The sequence below is a fragment of the Pongo abelii genome, chromosome 3, assembly GCF_028885655.2.
Source record: "Pongo abelii isolate AG06213 chromosome 3, NHGRI_mPonAbe1-v2.0_pri, whole genome shotgun sequence".
NCBI classification, from domain to species: Eukaryota; Metazoa; Chordata; class Mammalia; order Primates; family Hominidae; genus Pongo; species Pongo abelii.
Window position 1 is genome coordinate 101,544,942 of NC_071988.2, and position 23,252 is coordinate 101,568,193.

General features: G+C 38.6%; 1 protein-coding gene and 1 long non-coding RNA gene across 2 annotated transcripts in view; one reads left to right on the plus strand and one right to left on the minus strand.

The window, feature by feature from the left end:
• Nucleotides 1-3,708: 3,708 nt before the first annotated feature.
• LOC129059018 (uncharacterized) lies at nt 3,709-8,523 on the minus strand. The gene is made up of 3 exons (XR_008524596.2): nt 8,341-8,523; nt 6,740-6,803; nt 3,709-6,054 (listed from the first exon to the last, which is right to left on the minus strand). It is a non-coding gene; the product is annotated as an uncharacterized LOC129059018 (long non-coding RNA).
• Nucleotides 8,469-23,252, plus strand: part of CFAP299 (cilia and flagella associated protein 299) — a 657,858-nt gene continuing 643,074 nt past the window's right edge. Inside the window, exon 1 of the mRNA XM_003776468.5 lies at nt 8,469-8,733. Within this exon, the coding sequence (XP_003776516.2) occupies nt 8,623-8,733 (111 nt within the window). The 5' untranslated portion in view covers nt 8,469-8,622. The remainder of the gene's footprint in view (nt 8,734-23,252) is intronic.

Below are 23,252 nucleotides of genomic sequence, written 5' to 3' on the forward strand. Positions count from 1 at the left end.
ACAAATGAACTTGACCAATATGTGACTAATATGATGCAGCAGATCATACAATAAGCTGTAATGAAGATTGACTTGGTTACTTTGGCCTGGGAGTTTACCATATGCCCTAAGGTATCTTTGACATCCGGATATCAGAAGGACAAAAAGGAGCCAGCTATTCAAACACTGGGGCAGGGAAGGAGAGATTCTAGGCCAAGAGAACATGACCAAGCATAATAGATTTTGGGAAGAGAAAGAAAACAGCATGGCCATCAGGTAGAGTGGAATTGAGGTAGCATGAAGTAAGAGATAAGACCAGAAAAACAGCCAGGGTGAGAAGAAATGTAGGGCTTCATAAGCCAAGGGAATGATTTTGGATTTTATTCTAACTGCAGTGGAAGTCAATGAGGATTTAAACAGGAGAGTGACAAGATCTGATATGCATTTTTAAATGAAATTCTCTGGCTACTGTGTGGAGTCTGGATTAAGGAAGGCATCAAAAGGGAAAGTAAAGAAGCCATTTAGGAGGCTATTATAGTTGTCCAGGCAAAAAATGATGGCTGGGTGCATTGTAAAAACGGGAAGCAGTGAATGGATTTTATATATATATAGAGAGAGAAGTTATATATATATATATATATATATATATATATAGAAGTTGAGAAAGCTAAACTAGCTGGTGGATTAGTTGTGCAGTGTGAGGCAAAGAGGGAGAGGTTATAAATTAGGAGAGGTGTGGGCCCAGGATTAAGCTCTGGAACATCCAAACATGTAGAAGTTTAGCCAAGGTGGTGGAATTCACAAGTTACGCTAATAAGAATAGGTAGTATGAGTGCAGTATGAGTGTGGTATTATGGAAGCTAAGAGAAGAAGGTATTTTATGAATGACCAGCAAGCTGTGCTTAATGCCACTGAAAGGTCAAGTACATTAGAGGTAGAGCCACATCCCTATGATTTGAAAACAAGAAAGTAATTGGTGACCTAGAAAAAAACAATCTTTGTCAAGTGGTGGGGGAAAATTTTGGTTGGAGAAAGCTTAGAAGAGAACAGGGAGATGAGGAAGGGGTGATGATAAATATAGATTACTCTTTCAATAAGGTTTTTTAATAAGGTGAAAATAAAAATGACAGTAATTGAAACAAAACATGGGGTCAAAGGAGTTCACTTCTTTTAAAGACATGAGATTCTAGAATGTGCTTGTATGCTGTTGGGGTGACCCAGAGTGGGAGGAATGGATAAAGCTAGGGAGAATGTGACTGACAGCAGAATGAAATCCTTGAGAAGGTGAGAGAGGATGATATCCAGAGAACTGGAGGACATAGGTTGTATATGATAGGAATATTATATTCATCATAACAAAGGGCAAGACTAATACCTAAGAACAAGTGTAGATAGGGTTGTATTGGGTGGGTAGGTAGGGGTGGGGGCGGGGTGATGCTGAAGGGAATGAGGAGTAAGACAGAAGGAAGATGACAATTTTGAATAGGAAAAAAGATGCGAAATAGACTTAAAAAAAAGAAAATAAACCACTAAGACAGTATGTTGGTATTGCCAAGTATGTTGAGACTTGTGGTCATGAATTAATTTAGTAAAATCCTGTGCTTTCTTCCAGCAAAGTGCACAATATGACAAAATTCCACTGTTTTCCTCTCTTCTGAGTGATTTCCTGTAGGCTAAATCTGAACACTTGTTGAAAGTTTAAGTTAGAATATTATCACAGAATTTTGAAGCTAGATGTGCCCTCAGAGGCCATACAGTCCTAACTCATTGTTTTCCAGAATAGAAAATTATTTCCTATTGATTTCTTAAAACACATCATTCTTGCATTTTATGCTATAGAATCAATTTTTTTCTCATATATTTTCCACTCTGTACACCAAGCTTGTCAAACTCGCAGCCCGTGTGCCACGTGCAGCCCAGGACGGCTTTAAATGCAGTCCGATACACATTCATAAGCTTTCTTAAAACAATGTAAGATTTTTTTTTTTGCGATTTTTTAGCTCATCAGCCATTGTTAGTGTTAGTTTATTTTATGTGCGGCCCAAGATAATTCTTCCTCCAGTGTGGCCCAGGGAAGCCAAAAGATTGGATACCCCAGCTGTGCACTCTATACATACATATATGTTATCATAGCTCCTGTAAATTTTTATTTTTCTCACTTGTTTACACATTTATATCTCCAGTTTGCTTAGTTCATCTTCTTCCTTTCCTTCATTCAGCCAACTACCAGTTCAGGTCCTCTTTCTGTCTTCCCTAAATGATAATATCCTTGAAGATTTAAAGAATAAGGTGTTATTTTTTGGTTGCACTCTCAAAGCCTAGCACAGTTCCTGACTCTTTGGTGACTTTACCTTACTGAGGTAATTTACATTACTGATTACTGAGGTAAATAAGTCTTACTTTTGCTTCAGTAAGTGAGAGTGAATAGGAACGATGGATCAAAACATTTTTATTGTGATTAATGAGTCTGTAGCCAAAGAATATTTGATATCCTAGAGAAGTAGAGCTGAGCATGAGTTGAATTAGCTCTTAATGGAATTGGCACCACTTCCTTTAATGCTTCTCTTAGAAAGTCTAGTGATTTTTTTTCCCTTTCTGTATCTGCTTAGTTGTGACTGGAGTTGTATTATTACCATGGCTGCAGAAATGTTGAGTACCTGATGAGCTTTGATGTTGTACTCAGAAGCTAGAAAGAAGATGTTGTTTTAAAATAGATCAAGCTCTTAGGAATTCTATAGAGATTATCACGTATTTTAGAAGAAATAAATATATTTCTCAGAGAGGCAGCCTATTTCCACCTCATCTCTGGGGTTTTAACGATGTCTCCTTTTATTTTCTCCTAAGGTTTTATCTGAATTTCTTTTTTACCCTCAAGTCAGTGCCTCATTATTTGAGTTTATTATGTACCAGGAAGGTTTCATTAGAAACCAACCATGTCATTGTATTTCTTATTTTGAGCAGGTGAAAGTTTGGTCTAAAATGAAAATCTTCTGACTTTTGCTTCAGGGTAAGAAGTCTGCAAAAAGCTTGAAATCAGTCTCTGGCTGTAAAATTCTTTCCCCAGAGGTTCCTTAAGTACATCTCCCCTGCAGCTACTCCTAATTTCAACCTCCCCTTTTCTTCTGTCTCCTGACCTAAGATGTCTTCCTACCTCCCCTCCAGTCATTTACTGCTGTCAGAATAATCTTTAAAACTATAGTTGTGATGATCATGTCTTTGCAAACACTTCTTTTAGCTCTCTTTTGCTTGGAGAGTATGGTTAAAGCTTCTTAAATAGACAGACCACAGCATGGTCTACTTCTAACTTGCCCTTCCATTTTTCTGCCCTCTTGCATATATCCTGCACTTTAAATAAATTTGTCTTATCACCCTTCCCTGAACATACCTCTCATTTTCTCACCTTGAAACTTTAGCACATAAGACTCAGTCACATGGACGTTTATTCAGAGTCCCAGCTCCCCATCTCAGTACTTCATATTCAGCACAAAGGCTATGTCATCACCTTTTCATGACAACTTCCAGTTGGAAGTAATTTTTCACTCATCTGAATTTGCATAGTGCTTCAAAATATCTCTTTATCAAAAAGAATTCTGACTTGTGCTGTTATTACATTGGTTTTGCTAAATGCCTTTCTAAAATGTAGGTGCTAAAATTTAGGTTGTTTTTCTGGCTATTCCTCATGCGGATTGTAATGCCTTTCACCTTGTTTCCAAAATGAATGACTGAAATCTATAGAAAAAGCATTTTATTCAGCAAATGCTTTTGAGGGATCATTATGTTCCAGGTACTACGTTAGATGCTGAGGATACAGTGGTGAAGAGGGTTGACATAGTCTTTGCCTTTATGTTCATAGATTCTAATAAGCAGTATAGACATTTGTCAAATACTTTATAATAATCAAGATATTCCAACAAATGATAAATGCATTAGAAAGTGCTCTGGGAACATAGAAGACTACTATATCTCGATCTCTATACCGAGATCTATAATAGGGAGCTAATAGGTAAATGGAAAAAGTGTGTACTATGAAAGAATGTCCTAGGCAGAGGGAACAGCATGTTTGAGACCCAGCAGCAAAAGAAGTAGAGGCTCCTTTCAAAACTGAAAAAAGTCTGGTGTGGCTGGAACATGTAACGTGTGCAGTAGAGGGTATCAGATGAAGGTCAGGATGTGGAATGTCTTGTAAGCCATGTCAAAAAGACAAAACAAAATTGTACTTTATCCTAAGGGTAATGGGGAGCCAATGAAGGTTTTTAAAAGAGGCCTGGTGAGATCCGTGTTTTTAAACAAACACTAACTACATTTTGAAGAGTGGAATGGAAAGGGGCCAGAAGAGTATAGGGAAACCAGAAAAGATTATATTCTTGGAGTTTAGGTGCCAGACTTTGGCTTAGGCAAGGAAGCAATGTCAATTAGGTTGCAGAGAAATTTAAGCCTTCAAGAGACGTACTTGAGAGATGGAAATAACAGGCCTTACATTTCAGGGGTGATGGGAGAGGTAAGGTTCAAGACTGTCTTCCATGTTTCTCACATGAACAACTGAGAGGAGAGGAACCTGTGTGTTGAAAGAGGGAACACTGGAGGAGGAACAAGATTAGGAGGCACAAAAAGAGAAAAATTTTCATTTATACATGTTATACATCCAAATGGCATCTGCTAGGCAGTTAGATATGATTGGAAGAGTGACCTGGTTAATTATATAGATAGAGGAACCATATGCATGTAAGGCAGTAAGTAAAGCAATGAGTGTGGGTGAGAGCTCCAAGTAACAAAAGTGTAGAGTCAGCAAAGGGTCTAGGAGAGAACCCTGAGACTCTCCAACTTTTAAAAGCTAGGTAAGGAGAAAAGGAGCTAGCAAAGAGAACTGAGAAGAAACAGCTAATGGAAAACCAACCAACCAACCAAACAACCAACTAACCAACCTCAGTGCAAAGTAATGTGACAGAAGCTAAGAGAGAGAATTTCGAAGAGAAGGGAGTGGTCACAGGGTCAAATGCTGCTAAATGTCAAGCAGTATGAGGACAGAAAAAATGGCAAAGATGTCATAATTGACTTTGGTGAAAATCGTGGAGCAGTGCGTAAAAACAGACTGGAATATGTTGGGCAGAAAGTGGAAGGTAAGGAAATGGAGACAGTGATTGTAGACAGCTCTTTCCAAAAGCTTTGCTGTAAAGGGCAGGAAAGCCTATAGCTAACATTGTCTATGGAGGTGAGAGTGGTTTTGGGGATCATTTGCTTATTTTTAAAATGGGAAAGGAGCTGGGGTGGGGAGGGAGAGGAGAGATAAATTAACAACAAAAAAGAGAGGGAATAATTAAAATGAGAAACTCTGAGAAGACAGAAGGAGATTGAACCTGTGTAGTGAAGGTATGGGAGGAGGTAAATCTCTCCCTTTACACAATGGAAGAAGTAAAACGTTGATATGAATGTGAATAAGCTTGTATACAGCATTTGACTGCGGGAAATCTATTGTGATAACTTACTTCTTTTGGGTGTAAGAGTTAAGTTTATCTGCTTCTGGATGATATAAGATTAAGGAGAGAGGAGAAAGTGGAAAAAGCCATAGTAGAAGGTAAGAGTGAATTGAAGAAAAAGATAACATAGATTGTAGGGCAATGCTGGGCACCTGCTTGCAACTGGCAGCTCCACATTTTTTGTGGTGGCCGTCTATTCACATGTGCTATATTCTGATTGCCCACTCAGGGGGAGTGGAGTTTTAGAGTAGAGGCTGATTTCCTTGTAGCCAAAAAGCTTGAGGGAATTTTCAGTGGGGTTTTTGGTAATGCCTTATAGAGCCACAGAGAGCCCAAGTTTTTTTCTGTTCCAAAGTGGTGGTTGTGGTGATCATACCCATCATCTATCCCATAGCACAGTAGTAGTTTTCAATCTTTATTAGCTGCAGACATCTGTCAACCCCAGTCCTGGGAGGAATTCCATCTTATACTTGTATTTCTCTCTTCTGAAATTTTCCTTTCACGCTGTCAGTGACAAGGCAGGAGCAAACTCCTGGATTATGACACATGCACACATTGTGTCTCCAGGACAGAGAAGCAGTGGAACCAGAACTCCAGCATCCTAGAATAAATGAGACTGTGAGGAAGTCCAGTGATCTCATCACAAGAAATAGCTCAAGTAGATTTAGCGTCACCATTGTTACTAAGTGCAAAAAAGCTCTCCTTGGCTGATGATTAAGCAATAGCCCTCATCTGCAGTCATAGTTAACAAGCAGTTGGGCAACACCAGACACAAATCTCTTGTCCTATTAGAGTAAGTATATGTTTTTTTTCCTACAATATGATAACATATTAATAGAACGTCTTAATAGAGCCTCAAGTTCTTATTAACATAATAAGCAAAACATTCCCTTCCTTTCATGTCAACAAACCAAAGTATGTTTTCCTTTCACTGTCTCAGCTATCATAGTATATTGCCAAATATTTTGGAATATCAAAGTGTAGAGCTTAATTTGAAACTGTTTTATATACTTCCACCAAGTAAGTACCTTAAATCTGGCATATATTTTGTTATTCTTACATAACATATGTTTCCTCTTTCTTACATCTTGGAGTTTTATTATGAATATACATAATCCTTCTTTGTCCTTTTGCAAAGAATGGAATTTCTGGGATTGGTGCTAAATTCCATGTTTCAGTCTTTAAAAATCTTGGACTTGAAGTAGGAATGCACGTTATCCAAAATAAAGTATTTCTTGATCATAACAAAAGCCTGGCAAAGAAAAGAGAAGCTTGCTGAAACTTACTAATTTCTTTGTTGCCACCCTTTCGTTTCTCAGGCACAGGTCTGAAAGTGGTTCTGAAGTTAAACTGAAAGTTTAGAAAAGGACAATTGAGTTATACTCACTATTAATTCTAGCCTTACTGCGAGGAACAAGGATAAGTTTATGCATTTTCTGGATATTAATAGAGAAGCTGATTTGCTGAAAATCAGCCTTAGTGTTTTGAGTTAGAAGACATTTCTAAACTCATTGACTGAAAACAATTTCATGATTGTTTAAATTTAGATACTGTAGAGATTACTTCATCAAAGAGATGTTGACCAAATGGCAGATTTAATAGGTTTCTCTAAAAAATGCACAGTCACAATTGATATAATAGAACAATATATAGCCAAACCATGACCTCACATTTTACTAACATATAGGTCCTTTTCATTGAAGTGCTCTAGTTTAATAAACCCAAACGTTCTCTAGATGCTTTACTGTTTCTTAAAAGTGATGAAATCTTGATATAGGAGGATTCTTCTGCCTCAGTTTCCTGAGTAGCTGGGATTACAGGCGCCCACCATCATGCCCAGCTAATTTTTGTAATTTTAGTACAGACGGAATTTCACCATGTTGGCCAGTCTGGTCTTGAACTCCTGACCTCGTGATCCACCCACCTCGGCCTCCCAAAGTGCTGGGAGTCACTGTACCTGGCCTATTATTACTTTTGATGGGTTACCAGTGTCCAAGGTTTTATCTCCTTTTTGTTTTCCCAAATTCAATAATTAAATTGCATTCAAAAATAAGGCCCAAAATATATTTAAAAACATGTTAGAATACATTCATTAAACAAACAAACAAAAAAGTTAGTAGCATCCTAAATATTGTGTCTCTATCACTTAAAATTTGCAATTCATGACATCCTAATTTTTAAGATGAACTTTTTAAATTAGGAAAGCTAACTGAAATGAAGTATCTTACCAGATGTTTTCATTAAAATTTTGTTAGCAAATCTGTGAAAATCTTCAAGATGAATTAGAAACGTACTTAGAGAGCAACAATTAAAGGCTTAGCATTGTATTATATGCTAATTCCCAAGGATTGTTTGTAAAATATTAAAATCCAAAGATTGGTTCTGAACATATTTTGCCAGCTGCTATGTTGGATTACTTTAAATTCATATTTTAAAAACACAATACTGTTCTGAAGAAAACAAAAAATCTTTAGTAAAAGACTTTATTTAATAAGATTTCACAGATATTTTATTCTTTAAAAAGGACAGCTTCAACACAGCAAAATTTTTCACTGTGCTAAAATAGTAAAATAAGTGCAAGAACTTGGTGCCAAAAAAGGTCTGCAAAGACGTTTTTTTGATTGAGTTTCTTTCCTTTGGGAATTTCATAAATTGCTTCTTGTACACAAACATTAGCAATAATTTACCTTTGTCATAACTTTAAAAATAATTTAACAAAATCATTATTTTGTTATTGTCCTTGTCGCAACACAATTTTGATATACTTGTTTTTGAGATACTCTTTTTGCAAAATGTCTCGGTATTTTTGTCTTGCATAACATTGTTTTAGAATGCAACTGGGAGCTGATTCCTAATGTTTTGTCTAAGTATCTAGGCAGTGTCATACTTTTTAACTTTGGATTGCAGTTTGCACCTCTCTGGTTGCTCAACAGTTCAGCGAAGCCTGAGTCGGTGGATGGGTATCCGACCTGAACTCGGGTGGGTCATTCCAGAAAGTTTTCACAGGAGTGAGGCAGAAGCCAGAAACTGCAACCAACCGTCCGGGGGTGGGATTAACGTCCAAAGCTCACACCGGCTTCAACTGATTGGCAGGAACACAATGGGTGGAGCCTCCTGACCCTGCCCGCCTGCTTCCGTTGCTAGGGACGCTTCGGCCGAGGATACCGCAATGGATCAGGAAGAGGGGCTGAAGGCCTTGGACAATATTGTCACTCAATTCAACACCTATGAAGATTTCCTGGACTCGCAGATCACTACTGTGGACTTGTACTACCTGGAGGTAAGGGCGGAGCGCGGCAGAGTAGCCGCCGCGCGCGCGTGTCCCTCGGTCCCTCCTCGAGTCCCCGCTTCGTGGGCTGGTCGCCCCCTGGCGCTGGACCGCTCAGCTGTCAGGCTCCGCGGTTTCGGGGCCGCGACACTAAAGCGGCTGGCTAGGTGAATTGCCGCGTCCTTACCGCCCCGCGCTCCCCGGTCCGGACAGACCTTGGGCCCCTAGAGTCACCCAGCGCAGAAACACGCGCGGGCACACTCACGCTGGGGAGCCATGAATTTGTGCTTCTTGGCCTATCCTGCCTCCTCCCAGCCCACTCCCATTCCAAAGCCGCTCTCTGCGAGGAAGGAGGTCTGCTGAGAAGTCTCCGGCTGTGATCTAGGACGGACACCTGTTTCTCTCTGCTTTGCCAATTGGTATATTAAAGAACAGAAGATGGCATCTTTACACCAACCTAGTGTATTTGGTGTTATATTGGGCATTTGGGTTCATGAACTTCCACCTCACACTAATTGATTCTGAAAGTACTTTAATTACAGAGGCGCATTACAGGTAGTTGTGCAGACATATTCCTGATTCAAGTTTATCGAATTGATGATCACAACTAACTTTGATAGTAAAAATCTACACACAAAAAAGGAGCGAAATTGGACCTAATGGGTTGCTTTCCTCTGCCCAACAGCCAATCCCCTCCCCAGCTATCCCCGCTGCAGGGTAGTGGGGGACAGAATGGAGTTCTAGTCCTGTGCCAGGGGAGAACCCGGACGCGCAGGAATTAACAAGTCACCAGTGCTGGGAAGCTGGGAGGCGGACGATGGCTCCCAAAGTCCCGGTATATTCCTAGCCAAACTTCCCGGATAGGCCTACTAAATGGACACTCACCTGGAGAGTCGGCTGTGCTCTCCACAGGACCCAGAAATGCCTTATCCCTATTTAGGCCAGAGAGAACAGGCGCCACTATGTGGTGAAAAGCCACATCAGTCTGGGAAGGATTTGCATCCTGCCACCAGCTCCCCACACTGCTGAACTGCAACAAAGTAACTGCGTTTTAGTGGATTGACACTTTTGGACTTCAAAGATTGGTTACAGAGGCATTTCAATTAAATATGGATTACGGGTTTCAAAAGTGTTATTCTTCAGTACATTCAAAAAATAAATGTAGGTGGTATTTCCAATATAGCTCCTGGCTTCAAAAGCAAAATTTTAAAATATTACACAGATAATATATTTAAAGTCATAAAAGTCAGTTTATGCCTTGCATCCAAGACACTGAAAAAGTAATGCTGCTAAACAATGTTTACATCTAAATTTTTGAATGTTTAAATAAACAAAAAATGAAATATACACAATAAACATCTTGATAGACTAAAATCATCTTTGTAGCGTATGTGGAAGATTGGCAAATTTAAACCTAGTATTATTAAGAAAGGTTTTAATATTTTTTAAGGCACAGTTCTTCATGTATGGACCTAAAACATTAATATTAATTACAGATGTGAAATTAATAATTTGTGTTTCATCAATCAGAATTTTTTTTTTTTGAGATAGAGTTTCACTCTGTGGCCCAGGCTGGAGTGCAGTGGCCCCATCTCAGCTCACTGCAACCTCTGCTCCCCAGGTTCAAGCGATTCTCTTGCCTCAGCCTCCCAAGTAGCTGGGATTACAGGTCTGCACCACCATACCCAGCTAATTTTTGTATTTTTAGCAGAGACAGGGTTTCACCACGTTGGCCAGGCTGGTCTCGAACTCCTGACCTCAAGTGATCCACCGGCCTCAGCCTCCCAAAGTGCTGGAATTACAGGTGTGAGCCACCACACCCAGCTCATCAGTCAGAATTCATTAAAGGTTTCCAAAATGGAAGGTGGTAATTATATTTGGGGAAATGACAAAGAAATTTACTTTTATATTTGGCATTGATTAAGCTTATTTTTGTTGTAGTTTCATAAAAGGTAAGATGAAGATTTAGTTGAATAATGATAATTAGACAGGTATATATATATGTTTATATATGTATATATTTGGATTGATTAGTGACAACTTTTAAAGTGCTATTATTTCTAGAGACCTACATTCTCAAATACTTTCTGTGGATGTAAGTTCATTGTGCACTTAGGTCACACAGAAACAAGTAGTCTCCTCAGCATTCTTTCAGTAGTATGGCAAGCATGTTTCACAAATCATGGACCATGCTAAGTGAGCTGATACTTGTGCTTTTCCTCTCTCTCACATCATCATCATCAGTAACTGACTTTGATTTGAATGGAACAACTTTTAAAACATTTTATTTTAACTAACAAAATTGTCGATATTTATCATATACAACATGATGTTTTAAATTATATATATATTGTGGAATGGCTAAATCAAGTTAACATATGTATTACCTCACATAATTATCATTTTTTGTGGTGAGAACACTTAAAATCTATTTTCTTGACATTTTAAAAGAACATAATATATTAACTGTAGTCATAATGTTATACAAGAGATCTCTTGAATTTATTTGAATGAAACAAATTGTAAACTCTAAATTAGAGGTAGCATATTTAGTAGAAGAGGCTAGAGTCATAAGATTTTTTTTTGGTTCTAACTCTGCAATATTGTGTTTTTAATCAACTTGAAATTCCATTTTTTACCTACAAAATGAAACAGTTGGACTAGATTATTCAAGTTTCCTAAAGTATATAAAATGTTATGAGTTATCTATACTTTCATCTGATTATCTGTACACCCATGTATTTATCCAACCACCTTTTTAGTTGATAATCCTTCACCAACCGCCTGATGTAGTGGATATTGCCTACACTGCTAAGAGTTTAAGTAAGAATCTATTCTAGACTTGACCTCAGAAACCTAAGTATATAATGCTTATAGTCCAGTCTAAGTTTTATTTATTCAGCAAGCATTTTACAAACACTGACTATCTTCCAGGTACTCTTGTATTGTGTGTAGTATATTCTGCTTCCAAAAGTTTTCAATTAATCTGCATAAAAAGTTAGTACCAATGATTGACATACAAATAATCATATAATCTTTGCCAGATCCACTCTGTGCCCCTGGACAATGACCTTCACAGTCATTAATCAGGAGCTTTTGGCTTTGGGTTGGTTTCAGCCAATAGGAGGTACCAACTGGAGTTCAGGGGGCTGGAAGGAAGTGGTTAGAGGATTTATTCCCTGTCATCTTCCTATGTCTGTGGTTTAGAAGCAGCTACCTTCCTTAGGTTTGGCCATCTTCTCATTCCATTAGCTATAGCACTCTCTCCAGGGTCTGGCAGCACTCCCTGCTCTAGGAATTGCTTCCTCCCTTATCTTCTTTTATGCCAAATGGTGTTAATGGCTTCCTGCTCTTGCTAACCCAAGGATGCGTCACCATCCCATGTTGGTTTCCATTAATTTTGCCCATATCTTTGTAAATAGTGCTTTTATTCTTTTTGGTCATGAGTTTACCAACAATTTGCTCCCATCACCCTGACCACTATATAATTATTTAACATCTCAGATCACAGTAAGTACACAAATAGTGTATGAATCTAATAACCACACAACTTTTTACATAATGCTTGCTTAGGAAGAAAGAGAAATATGGAAAAAAGGGAAACTAACCCCAGTTAATTATTTGATAAGCTAGAGAGGAGTAAGGTGGCTCAGAAGAATAAAAGAAGCACTTTATGCTATGTACACTGTGCTTTGCTTATTTTACTGAATAGCTTCAAAGCATCAAAAGAAATGCATCACATTATCAGCAATTAGATTTTCCTCTGCTAACCCAAAGAACAATATTTGTTCTGGGAGTTAGTATTATCTAACCTAATTAACTTAATTCCCTAAATCAATATAGAAATCATTAAAAAGTTTCGGCAAAATTATGATTATGTAATTTTCCAGGTTCTTTCTTAGTAATTCTTCTATTTAAATAAACACAGGCCGTTTATTTTAATAAAGGTGCCTATGACCACTGGAAAAATAAAAGTCCTAATTAACCTGCTTTTCTTAGGTAAAGGATCAAAGAGTGCTAGAATTATTTAAAATGTCTCTGACTAATGGATAGCAGTAATGGCTAAACTATTTACAGAGATAAACAACATGGAGTTTCACTTAGGGCATTGTCTTCCCATTATTTATAAAATAGAAATGGGGAGGGGCCAAGATGGCTGAGTAGAAGCAACTGTAGTCCATGGCTGTCATGGAGAAGAATGAAAATGGAGAGTGAATTTGGCACCTTCAACTGAAATATCCAGGTTTTCACTTTGGGACTTACTAGGCAATCACCTCGACCCATGGATAATGAAGAAAAGCAGGGTGGGACAGAGCCAAAGGATCCCTCATTCCCAGCCAAAGGAAGCTGTGAGTGATTGTGCAACCCTGCCTTGGAAACCACACTTCTCAGATCATTGCAACCCACAGATCAGGAGATCCCCTCAGGAGGCCACTCTACCAGGGCCTTCCATCCAATACACAGAGCTGTGCAAAGTCTCAGCAGAGTAGTCACTCAGGCTCACACAGAGGCTCACACAGAGGCTCACATGGAGACCGAGGAGTTTTTCAGTCTCCAGCCCTGGGAATCCTGACAAGGTGGGAGTTTCATCCTTACATTCCTCTAGGAGATTCAGGGAGTCAAGCAGTGTCATTCTGCAGGCCCCACTTCCCTTGCACCTCACAAGCTAAGACCCACTCGCTAGAATTCCAGTTGGCTAGTGCAGTAGACTGGAGACTACCTAAGATGGACAAATTCCCAGGGGGACAGGTGGCTGACATTTTTGCAGATTGGGCAACTCAGTTCTAGCCTTCTGGCTCTGGGGAGTCTAGGTGGCCCTGACAGGAGGAGTCCCTCACCCCTCACAATGCAGCACAACTGCTGTTCCAGAATGTGGCCATACTGCTCCTTTATTTTATTGTATTTTTTTTTTTTCCGGAGTTTCACTCTTGTTGCCCAGGCTGGAGTGCAGTGGTGCAATCTCAGCTCACAGCAACCTCCGCCTCTCAGGTTCAAGCAATTTTACTGCCCCAGCCTCCCAAGTAGCTGGGATTACAGGTATGCACTGCTACGCCCAGCTAATTTTTGTATTTTTAGTAGAGACAGGGTTTCACCGTGTTGGTCAGGCTGGTCTTGAACTCCTGACCTCAGGTGATCCACCCGCCTCAGCCTCCCAAAGTGCTGGGATTACAGGTGTGAGCCACCATGCCTGGCTCAGACTGCTTCTTTGAGTTAGATTCCAATCCATTCCTTCCCACTGGGCAGGGGCCTCCCTGCAGGAATTTCAGCAACTCCAGCCAGGGTTATACAGACAGAACTCTGATTTCTCCCTGAGAAAGAGCCTCTGAGGGGAGAAGCAGCCAATGTCTCTGCGGTTCAGTTGACTCAGCCTTTCTAGCCTGCTGGCTCTGGAGAGTCCAGGCAGTGTGGATGAGGAAGGGTCCCCCAACGCAGCACACCTGCTCTACCAAAAGGCAACCAGACTGCTTCTTTCAGCGGGCTCTAGATCCCAACCTTCCTGACTGAGGTCTCTCAACAGGGGTCTCCAGACACCTCCTACAGGAGGGTCTGGGCCAGCAACAGGTTAGTACTCCACTGGGATGGAGCTCCCAGAGGAAGGAGAAGGCTGCCATCTTTGCTGTTTCACAGCCTTCACTGGTGATACCTTCAGGTAAGGGAAAAACCAAGGCACCTAGGGTCTGCAGTGATTCCCCAACAAGCAGCTGTATGGAAGAATGGCCTGAGAGTTAAAAGAAAAATAGAAAGAAACAACAACAAAGACCCCATAAAAACTCCATTTAAAGTTCAGCATCTTCAAAAATTAAAGTTAGATAAGCCACAAAATGTGAGAAACAGTCATTGCAAAAATGCTGAAACTCGAAAAGCCAGAGTGCCTTCTTTTCCTCCAAATAACTGCAACAGGTCTCACACAGAATTGGGCTGAGGGTGAGCTGCCTGAATTGGCAGAGGTAGGCTTCAGAAGTTGGGTAATAATGAGCTTTGCTGAGCTAAAGGGGCATGTTGTAACCCAATGAAAAGAAGCTAGAATCATGATAAAACAATACAGGAGCTGATAACAAGAATAGCTGGGTTAGAGAGGAGCATAACTGACCTGACGGAGATGAAAAACACAACACAAGAAATTCACAATGCAATCACAAGTATCAATAGCAGAATAGACCAACCAGAGGAAAGACTCTCAGAGATTGAAGACTATCTTTCTGAAAGAAGACAGGCAGACAAGAATAGAGAAAAAAGAATGAAAAGGAGCAAACAAAACCTGTGAGAAATATGAGACTGTGTAAAAAGACTGAACCTACGACTGATTGGGGTACCTGAAAGAAACTGGAAGAGCAGAACCAAGTTTGAAAACATACTTCAGGATATCATCCAGGAGAACTTCCTGAGCCTAGGAAGATAGGCCAACATTCAGGTTCAGGAAATACAGACCACTCTAGTAAGATACTCCACAAGAAGATCAACCTCAAGACACATAATCATCAGATTCTCCAAGGTTGAAATGAAAGAAAAAATGTTAAAGGCAGCCAGAGAGAAAGGCCAGGTCACCTACAAAGGGAAACCCATTAGACTGACAGTGGACCTCTCAGTGGAAACCCTACAAGCCAGAAGAGATTGCAGACCAATGTTCAACATTCTTCAAGAAAAGAATTTCCAACCCAGAATTTCATTTCCAGCCAAGCTAAGCTTCATAAGCACAGGAGAAATAAGATCCTTTTCAGACAAGCAAATGCTGAGGAAATTCATCACCACCAGGCCGGCTTTGCAAGAGCTCCTAAAAGAAGCACTAAATATGGAAAGGAAAATCCATTACCAGCCACTACAAAAACACACTGAAGTACACAGTACACCAACTAATAACACTATGAAGCAACCACATAAACAAGTCTGCGAAATAACCAGCTAGCATCATGATGATAGGATCAAATTCTCACATAACAATATTAAACTTAAATGTAAGTGGGCTAAATGCTCCAATTAAAAAACACAGAATGGCAATGTGGATAAAGAGTCATGACCCATTGCTATGCTGTATTCAAGAGCCCCATCTCATGTGCAGTGACACACATAGGCTCAAAATAAAGGGATGGAGAAAAATTTACCAAGAAAATGGAAAACAGAAAAAAGCAGGGGTTGCAATTCTAGTTTCTGACAAAACAGACTTTAAAACAACAAAGATTTAAAAAGACAAAGAAGGGATGTACATAATGAGAAAGGGTTCAACTCAGTAAGAAGAGCTAACTATCTTAAATATATATGCACCTAATACAGGAGCACCCAGATTCATAAAGCAAGTTCTTAGAGACCTGCAAAGAGACTTATACACCCACACAATAATAGTGAGAGACATTAACACTCTACTGACAATATTAGACAGATCATTGAGACAGAAAATTAACAAAGATATTCAGGACCTGAACTCAGCTCTGGAACTAGTGGACCTCATAGACATCTACAGAACTCTCCACCACCCAAACAACAGAATATACATTCTTCTCATTGTCACATGGCACGTACCCTAAAATTGATCACATATTTGGAAGTAAAACACTCCTCAGCAAATGCAAAAGAACTGAAATAATAACAGTCTATCAGACCACAGTGCAATCAAATTAGAACTCAAGACTACGAAATTCACTCAACACCACACAACTAAATGGAAACTGAATAACCTGCTTTTGAATGACTCCTGGGTGAATAATAAAATTAAGGCAGAAATCAAGAAGCTATTTGTAACTAATGAGAACAAGGAGACAATGTACCAGAATCTCTGGGATCCTGCCAAAGCAGTGTGAAGAGAGAAATTTATAGCACTAAATGCCTGCATCAAAAGACTAAAAAGATCTCAAGTTAACAACCTGACAACACAACTAAAAGAACCAGAGTACCAAGAGCAAACAAACCCCAAAGCTAGCAGAAGACAGGAAATAACAAAGATCAGAGCTGAACTGAAGGAGATAGAAACATGAACAACTCTTCAAAAAAAATCAACAAATCGAGGAGCTAGTTTTTTTTTAAATTAATAAAATAGATAGACTGCTACCTAGACTAGTAAAAAAAAAGAGACAGAGAGAAGAATCAAATGGACACAATCAGAAATGATAAGGAAGATATCACCACTGACCCCGCAAAAATATAACCATCAGATAATATTATGAACACCTCTTTGCACAGAAAATAGAAAATCTAGAAGAAATGGATAAATTTCTGGACAAATACACCCTCCCAAGACTGAACCAGGAAGAAATTGAATCCCCGAGTAGAACAATAACAAGTTCTGAAATTGAAGCAACAATAAACAGCCTAACAATCAAAAAAAGCCCAGGACCAGATTAATTTACACCTGAATTCTACCAGAGGTATAAAGAAGAGCTGATATCATTTCTAATGAAACTATTTCAAAAAATTGAAAAAAGGGGAACTCCTCCCTAACTCAGTTTATAAGGCCAGTATTATCCTGATACCATAACTTGGCAGATATACAACAAAAAAAGAAAACTTCAGTCCAGTATCCCTGATGAATATCAATCCAAAATCTTCAATAAAATACTGGCAAACTGAATCCAGCAGCACATAAGAAACCTTATCCATCACAGTCAAGTTGGCTTCATCCTTGAGATGCAAGGTTGGTTCAACATAGGCAAATTAATAGATGTAATTCCTCACATAAACATAGCTAAAATAAACATGATTATCTCAATAGATGCAGAAAAGACCTTCAATAAAATTCAACATCCCTTTATGTTAAAAACTCTCAGTAAACTAGATACTGAAGAAACATACGTCAAAATAATAAGAGCAATATATGTCAAACTCACAGACAATATCATACTGAATGGGCGAAAGCTGGAAGTATTCCCCATGAAAACTGGCAGAAGACAAGGATGTCCTCTCTCGTTACTCCTATTCAACATAGTATTGAAAGTTCTGACCAGGGCAATCAGGCAAGAGAAAGAAATGAAGGGTTTTCAAATAGTGAGAGAGGAAGTCAAATTATGTTTGTTTGCAGATGACATGATCCTGTATCTAGAAAATCCCATTGTCCTAGCCCAACAGTTTCTTTTTGTTATTATTATTATTATACTTTAAGTTCTAGGGTACATGTGCGTAATGTGCAGGTTTGTTACATATGTATACATGTGCCGTGTTGGTGTGCTGCACCCATTAACTAGTCATTTACAGTGGGTATTTCTCCTAATGCTATCCCTCCCCCCTCCCCCCAACCCATGACAGGCCCCGGTGTGTGATGTTCCCCTCCCTGTGTCCAAGTGTTCTCATTGTTCAATTCCCTCCTATGAGTGAGAACATGCAGTGATTGGTTTTCTGTCCTTGTGATAGTTTGCTGAGAATGATGGTTTCCAGCTTCATCCATGTCCCTACAAAGGACATGAATGCATCCTTTTTTATGGCTGCATAGTATTCCATGGTATATATGTGCCACATTTTCTTAATCCAGTCTATCATTGATGGACATTTGTGTCGGTTTCAAGTCTTTGCTTTTGTGAATAGCGCCACAATAAACATATGTGTGCATGTGTCTTTATAGTAGCATGATTTATAATCCTTTGGGTGTGTACCCAGTAATGGGATCACGGGGCCAAATGGTATTTCTATTTCTAGATCCTTGAGGAATCACCACACTGTGTTCCACAATGGTTGAACTAGTTTACACTCCCACCAACAGTGTAAAAGCCTTCCTATTTCTCCACATCCTCTCCAGCATCTGTTTTTTCCTGACTTTTTAATGATGGCCATTCCAACTGGTGTGAGATGGTATCTCGTTATGGTTTTGATTTGCGTTTCTCTGATGACCAGTGATGATGAGCATTTTTCATGTGTCTGTTGGCTGCATAAATGTCTTCTTTAGAGAAATGTCTGCTCATATCCTTTGCCCACTTTTTGATAGGGTTGTTTGATTTTTTCTTGAAAATTTGTTTAAGTTCTTTCCAGATTCTGGATATTAGCCCTTTGTCAGATGGATAGATTGCAAACATTTTCTTCCATTCTGTAGGTTGCCTGTTCACCCTGATGGTAGTTTCTTTTGCTGTGCAGGAGCTCTTTAGTTTAATTAGATCCCATTTGTCTATTTTGGCTTTTGTTGCCATTGCTTTTGGTGTTTTCGTTGTGAAGTCCTTGCTCATGCCTGTGTCTTGAATGGTATTGCCTAGGTTTTCTTCTAGGGTTTTTCTGGTTTCAGTTCTAACATTTAAGTCCATTTTGAATTAATTTTTATATAAGGTGTAAGGAAGGGATCCAGTTTCAGCTTTCTACATATGGCCACCCAGTTTTCCCAGCACCATTTATTAAATAGGGAATCCTTTCCCCATTTCTTGTTTTTGTCGGATTTGTCAAAGATCAGATAGTTGTAGATATGCGGCATTATTTCTGAGAGCTCTGTTCTGTTCCATTGGTCTATATCTCTGTTTTGGTACCAGTACCATGCTGTTTTGGTTACTGTAGCCTTGTAGTAGTTTGAAGTCAGGTAGCATGATGCCTCCAGCTTTGTTGTTTTGGCTTAGGATTGACTTGGCAATGCGGGCTCTTTTTTGGTTCCATATGAACTTTAAAGTAGTTTTTTCCAATTCTGTGAAGAAAGTCATTGGTAGCTTGATGGGGATGACATTTAATCTATAAATTACCTTGGGCAGTATGGCCATTTTCACAATATTGATTCTTCCTATCCGTGATCATGAAATGTTCTTCCATTTGTTTGTGTCCTGTTTTATTTCCTTGAGCAGTGGTTTGTAGTTCTCCTTGAAGAGATCCTTCACATCCCTTTTAAGTTGCATTCCTAGGTATTTTATTCTCTTTGTAGCCATTGTGAATGGGAGTTCACTCATGATTTGGCTCTCTGTTTGTCTGTTATTGGTGTATAAGAATGCTTGTGAATTTTGCACATTGATTTTGTATCCTGAGACTTTGCTCAAATTGCTTATCAGCTTAAGGAGATTTTGGGCTGAGATGATGGGGTTTTCTAAATATACAATCATGTCATCTGCAAACAGGGACAATTTGACTTCCTCTTTTCCTAATTGAATACCCTTTATTTCTTTCTCTTGCTTGATTGCCCTGGCCAGAACTTCTAACACTATGTTGAATAGGAGTGGTGAGAGAGGGCATCCCTGTCTTGTGCTGATTTTTAAAGGGAATGCTTCCAGTGTTTTCCCATTCAGTACAGCCCAACAGTTTCTTAAGCTGATATGCGACTTCAGCAAAGTCTCAGGATACAAAATCAATGTGCAAAATTGCTAACATTCCTATACACCAACAACAGGCAAGCAAAGAGCAGAATCATGAATGAACTCCCATTTACAATGCTACAAAAAGAATGAAGTACCTAAGAATTGAGCTAACAAGGAAAGTGAGGGACCTCTTCAAGGAGAACTACCAACCTCTGCTCAAGGAAATCAGAGAGGAAACAAAGAAATGGAAAAACATTCCATGCTCATGGATAGGAAGAATTAATATTGTAAAAATGGCCATGCTGCCCAAAGTAATTTATAGATACAAAGCTATTCCCATTAAGCTACCATTGACATTCTTCACAGAATTAAAAAAAACTATTTTAAAAAATCTATAGAACCAAAAAGAGCTCACATAGCCAAGACAATCCTAAGCATAAAGATCAAAGCTGGAGGCATTATCGTACCTGACTTCAAACTATAAGGCTACAGTAACCAAAACAGCATGATAATGGTACAAAACCAGACACATAGAGCAACAGAACAGAACAGAGAACTGAACAATAGATCTGAATAGAGAAGATAGAATAAGACCACCCACCTACAACCATCTCATCTTCGACAAACCTGACAATAGCAATGGAGAAAGGATTCCCTATTTAATAAACGGTGTTGGGAGAACTGGTTAGTTATATGCAGAAAATTGAAACTGGATCCGCTCTGTACACCATATACAAAAATTAGCTCAAGATTGATTAAAGACTTAAATGTAAAACCCAAAACGATAACAACCCTAAAAGAAAATCTAGGCAATAACACTCAGGACATCAGCATGGGCAAAGATTTCATGATGAAAACACCAAAAGCAATGGCAGCAAAAGCAAAAATTGACAAATGGGATCTCATTAAAGAGCTTTTACATAGCAAAAGAAAATTAGAGTGAACAGACAACATACAGAATTGTAGAAAATTTTTGCAATCTATCCATCTGACAAAGGTCTAATATCCAGAATCTACAAGAAACTTAAGCAAATTTACAAGAATAAAACAATCAATCCCATTAAAAACTGGGCAAAGGACATGAACAGACACTTCTCAATAGTAGACATTCATGCAGCCAACAAACATATAAAAAAAGCTCAACATCACTGACCATTAGGGAAATGCAAATCAAACCACAATGAGATACCATCTCATGCCAGTCAGAGTGGCATGAGTGAGAATTGGCCATCTGCAATTCAAGAAGAAAGTTCTCAGAAAAAACCCAACCTGCCAACACCATGCTGTTCGACCTTCAGAACTGTAAGAAAATAAATTTCTGTGATTTGAGCTACCCAGTTTGTGGTGTTTTCTTATGGGAGCCCTGGCTCCCATATATATGAAATACCTAGGAATCCCAAACTAATATAGCAGCAAACACATGTTTACCTAAAATCTCGTCTTTATTTCAGGTGTCTAAAGGTGATAAACTAAATAACTTTTGCTTCTACATTCCATGGACTACACACACAGACAGACATGAGCACACATAATTTATTTTATAGAGTTTTGACCTCACACAACATGAGAGCTGTTTACACGGTTGACGAAAGACTGTTTCTTTGGTGTCTGGTCCTGGAGCCTGAAGTCACACTGAGACCTGCAAGGATAACCTAGAATCCATAAGGACAGACTGAAACATCTGTCAGGTGCTCATGACCCTGCCTGCCATACAATTTTGATGGTAGGGGCATTCTGCAGGAGAAGCTGGCACCTTTAGTCACAGAGCTAACCATGCACTTGACACAGAAGTTAGAGAAGCTTAAGGAAGAGAGCCTCCAAAAGCTAAAACAATATTGCTGCTCCTTCACTTCTCCTTTCTAAATGTATTACAAATGTCTCTTGTGGTTCACCCTGACGTGTAACTATCCAAGGAAGTAAAATTATGGGAAATGAAGTTTCAGCTTAGATAATTTGATGCAATACAAATTCACTACATATGCCAAGTTTTAATATTTCACATGGAGAATATATTTATGTCTGACTTGTATAAATAAAAATTAGCACAAATAAAGGATGAGAGTTTCTCAAATGTTACAGGACATGCATAGCCCTGACATCAATTTTTAAAAAGCAAAACAAAGTAGAAAGCTGAAGACTAATTTTACTTATGAACTGGATGAAAGAAATTTAAAATGAATCCAAGAATATATTAAGAAATAATAATGTCAGAGTGAAAATAGTCTGATTTGTTATAGGACTGCAAGGATGAACTCATGATATGAAATGTAAAAAGAAAAAAAGATTATTTCTATAGATGAAGAAAAAGCATAGATAAAATTCTAAAGCCATTCTTACTATAACTTGATAAGGAGTATTTTCAAACACTTATAGAAACGTCATACTCAGTGTTTAAACACTTGAATGGTTAGCATTAGAATTAGAAACATGATAAAAATGGTTGCTGCTACTAGTAATGTTTTATTGGCAGTCTAGCAGTGCAGTGCTGCAATTTAAGGAAAGTGTCATAAATATTTGAAAAGAGTCAGAATATAATTACATATAGGCAATATGCTTATCTACAATGAAAATACAAGAAAAAAATGCTGAAATACTATTATAACAAATAAGTGAGTTTAGAAAGGAAATTGAAAATTGAGTGAAAACAACTCTGTTCACCAGCAATGAGTAAGACAATAACAAAAGACATAAACAAAAATGAACACAGCCTCAGTAACCTTTGGGGCAATGTCAAACAGTCTAACATACATTTAAATGGAGTCCAAAATGAACAAAGGGAAGGAAGGAATAAAATACATTTTAAACGTTAATGGCTAAACAGTTTCCAAATTTTATGAAAAGTGCAAACACATGGAGCCAAGAAGTTCAATGAATTCCAAGCAGAATAAATGCAAAGAAAACTACATGAAGGAATATTTTAATAAAATCACTGAAAACTAGTGATAAAGAGAAAATCTTAAAAACAAAAGTAAAAGAACACATTATAAAGTAAACCAAAGACAGGAATGACTGAATATTACCCAGCAATCCCATTACTGGGTATATACCCAAAGGATTATAAATCATTCTACTATAAAGACACATGCACATATGTTTATTGCAGCACTATTTATAATAGCAAAGACTTGGAACAAACCCAAATGCCATCAATGATATACTGGATAAAGAAAATGTAGCACATATACACCATGGAATACTATGCAGCCATAAAAAAGAATGAGTTCATGTCCTTTGCAGGGAAATGGATGAAGCTGGAAGCTGTCATTCTCGGCAAGCTAACGCAGGAACAGAAAACCAAACACTGCATGTTCTCACTAATAAGTGTGAATTGGACAATGAGAACACATGGAC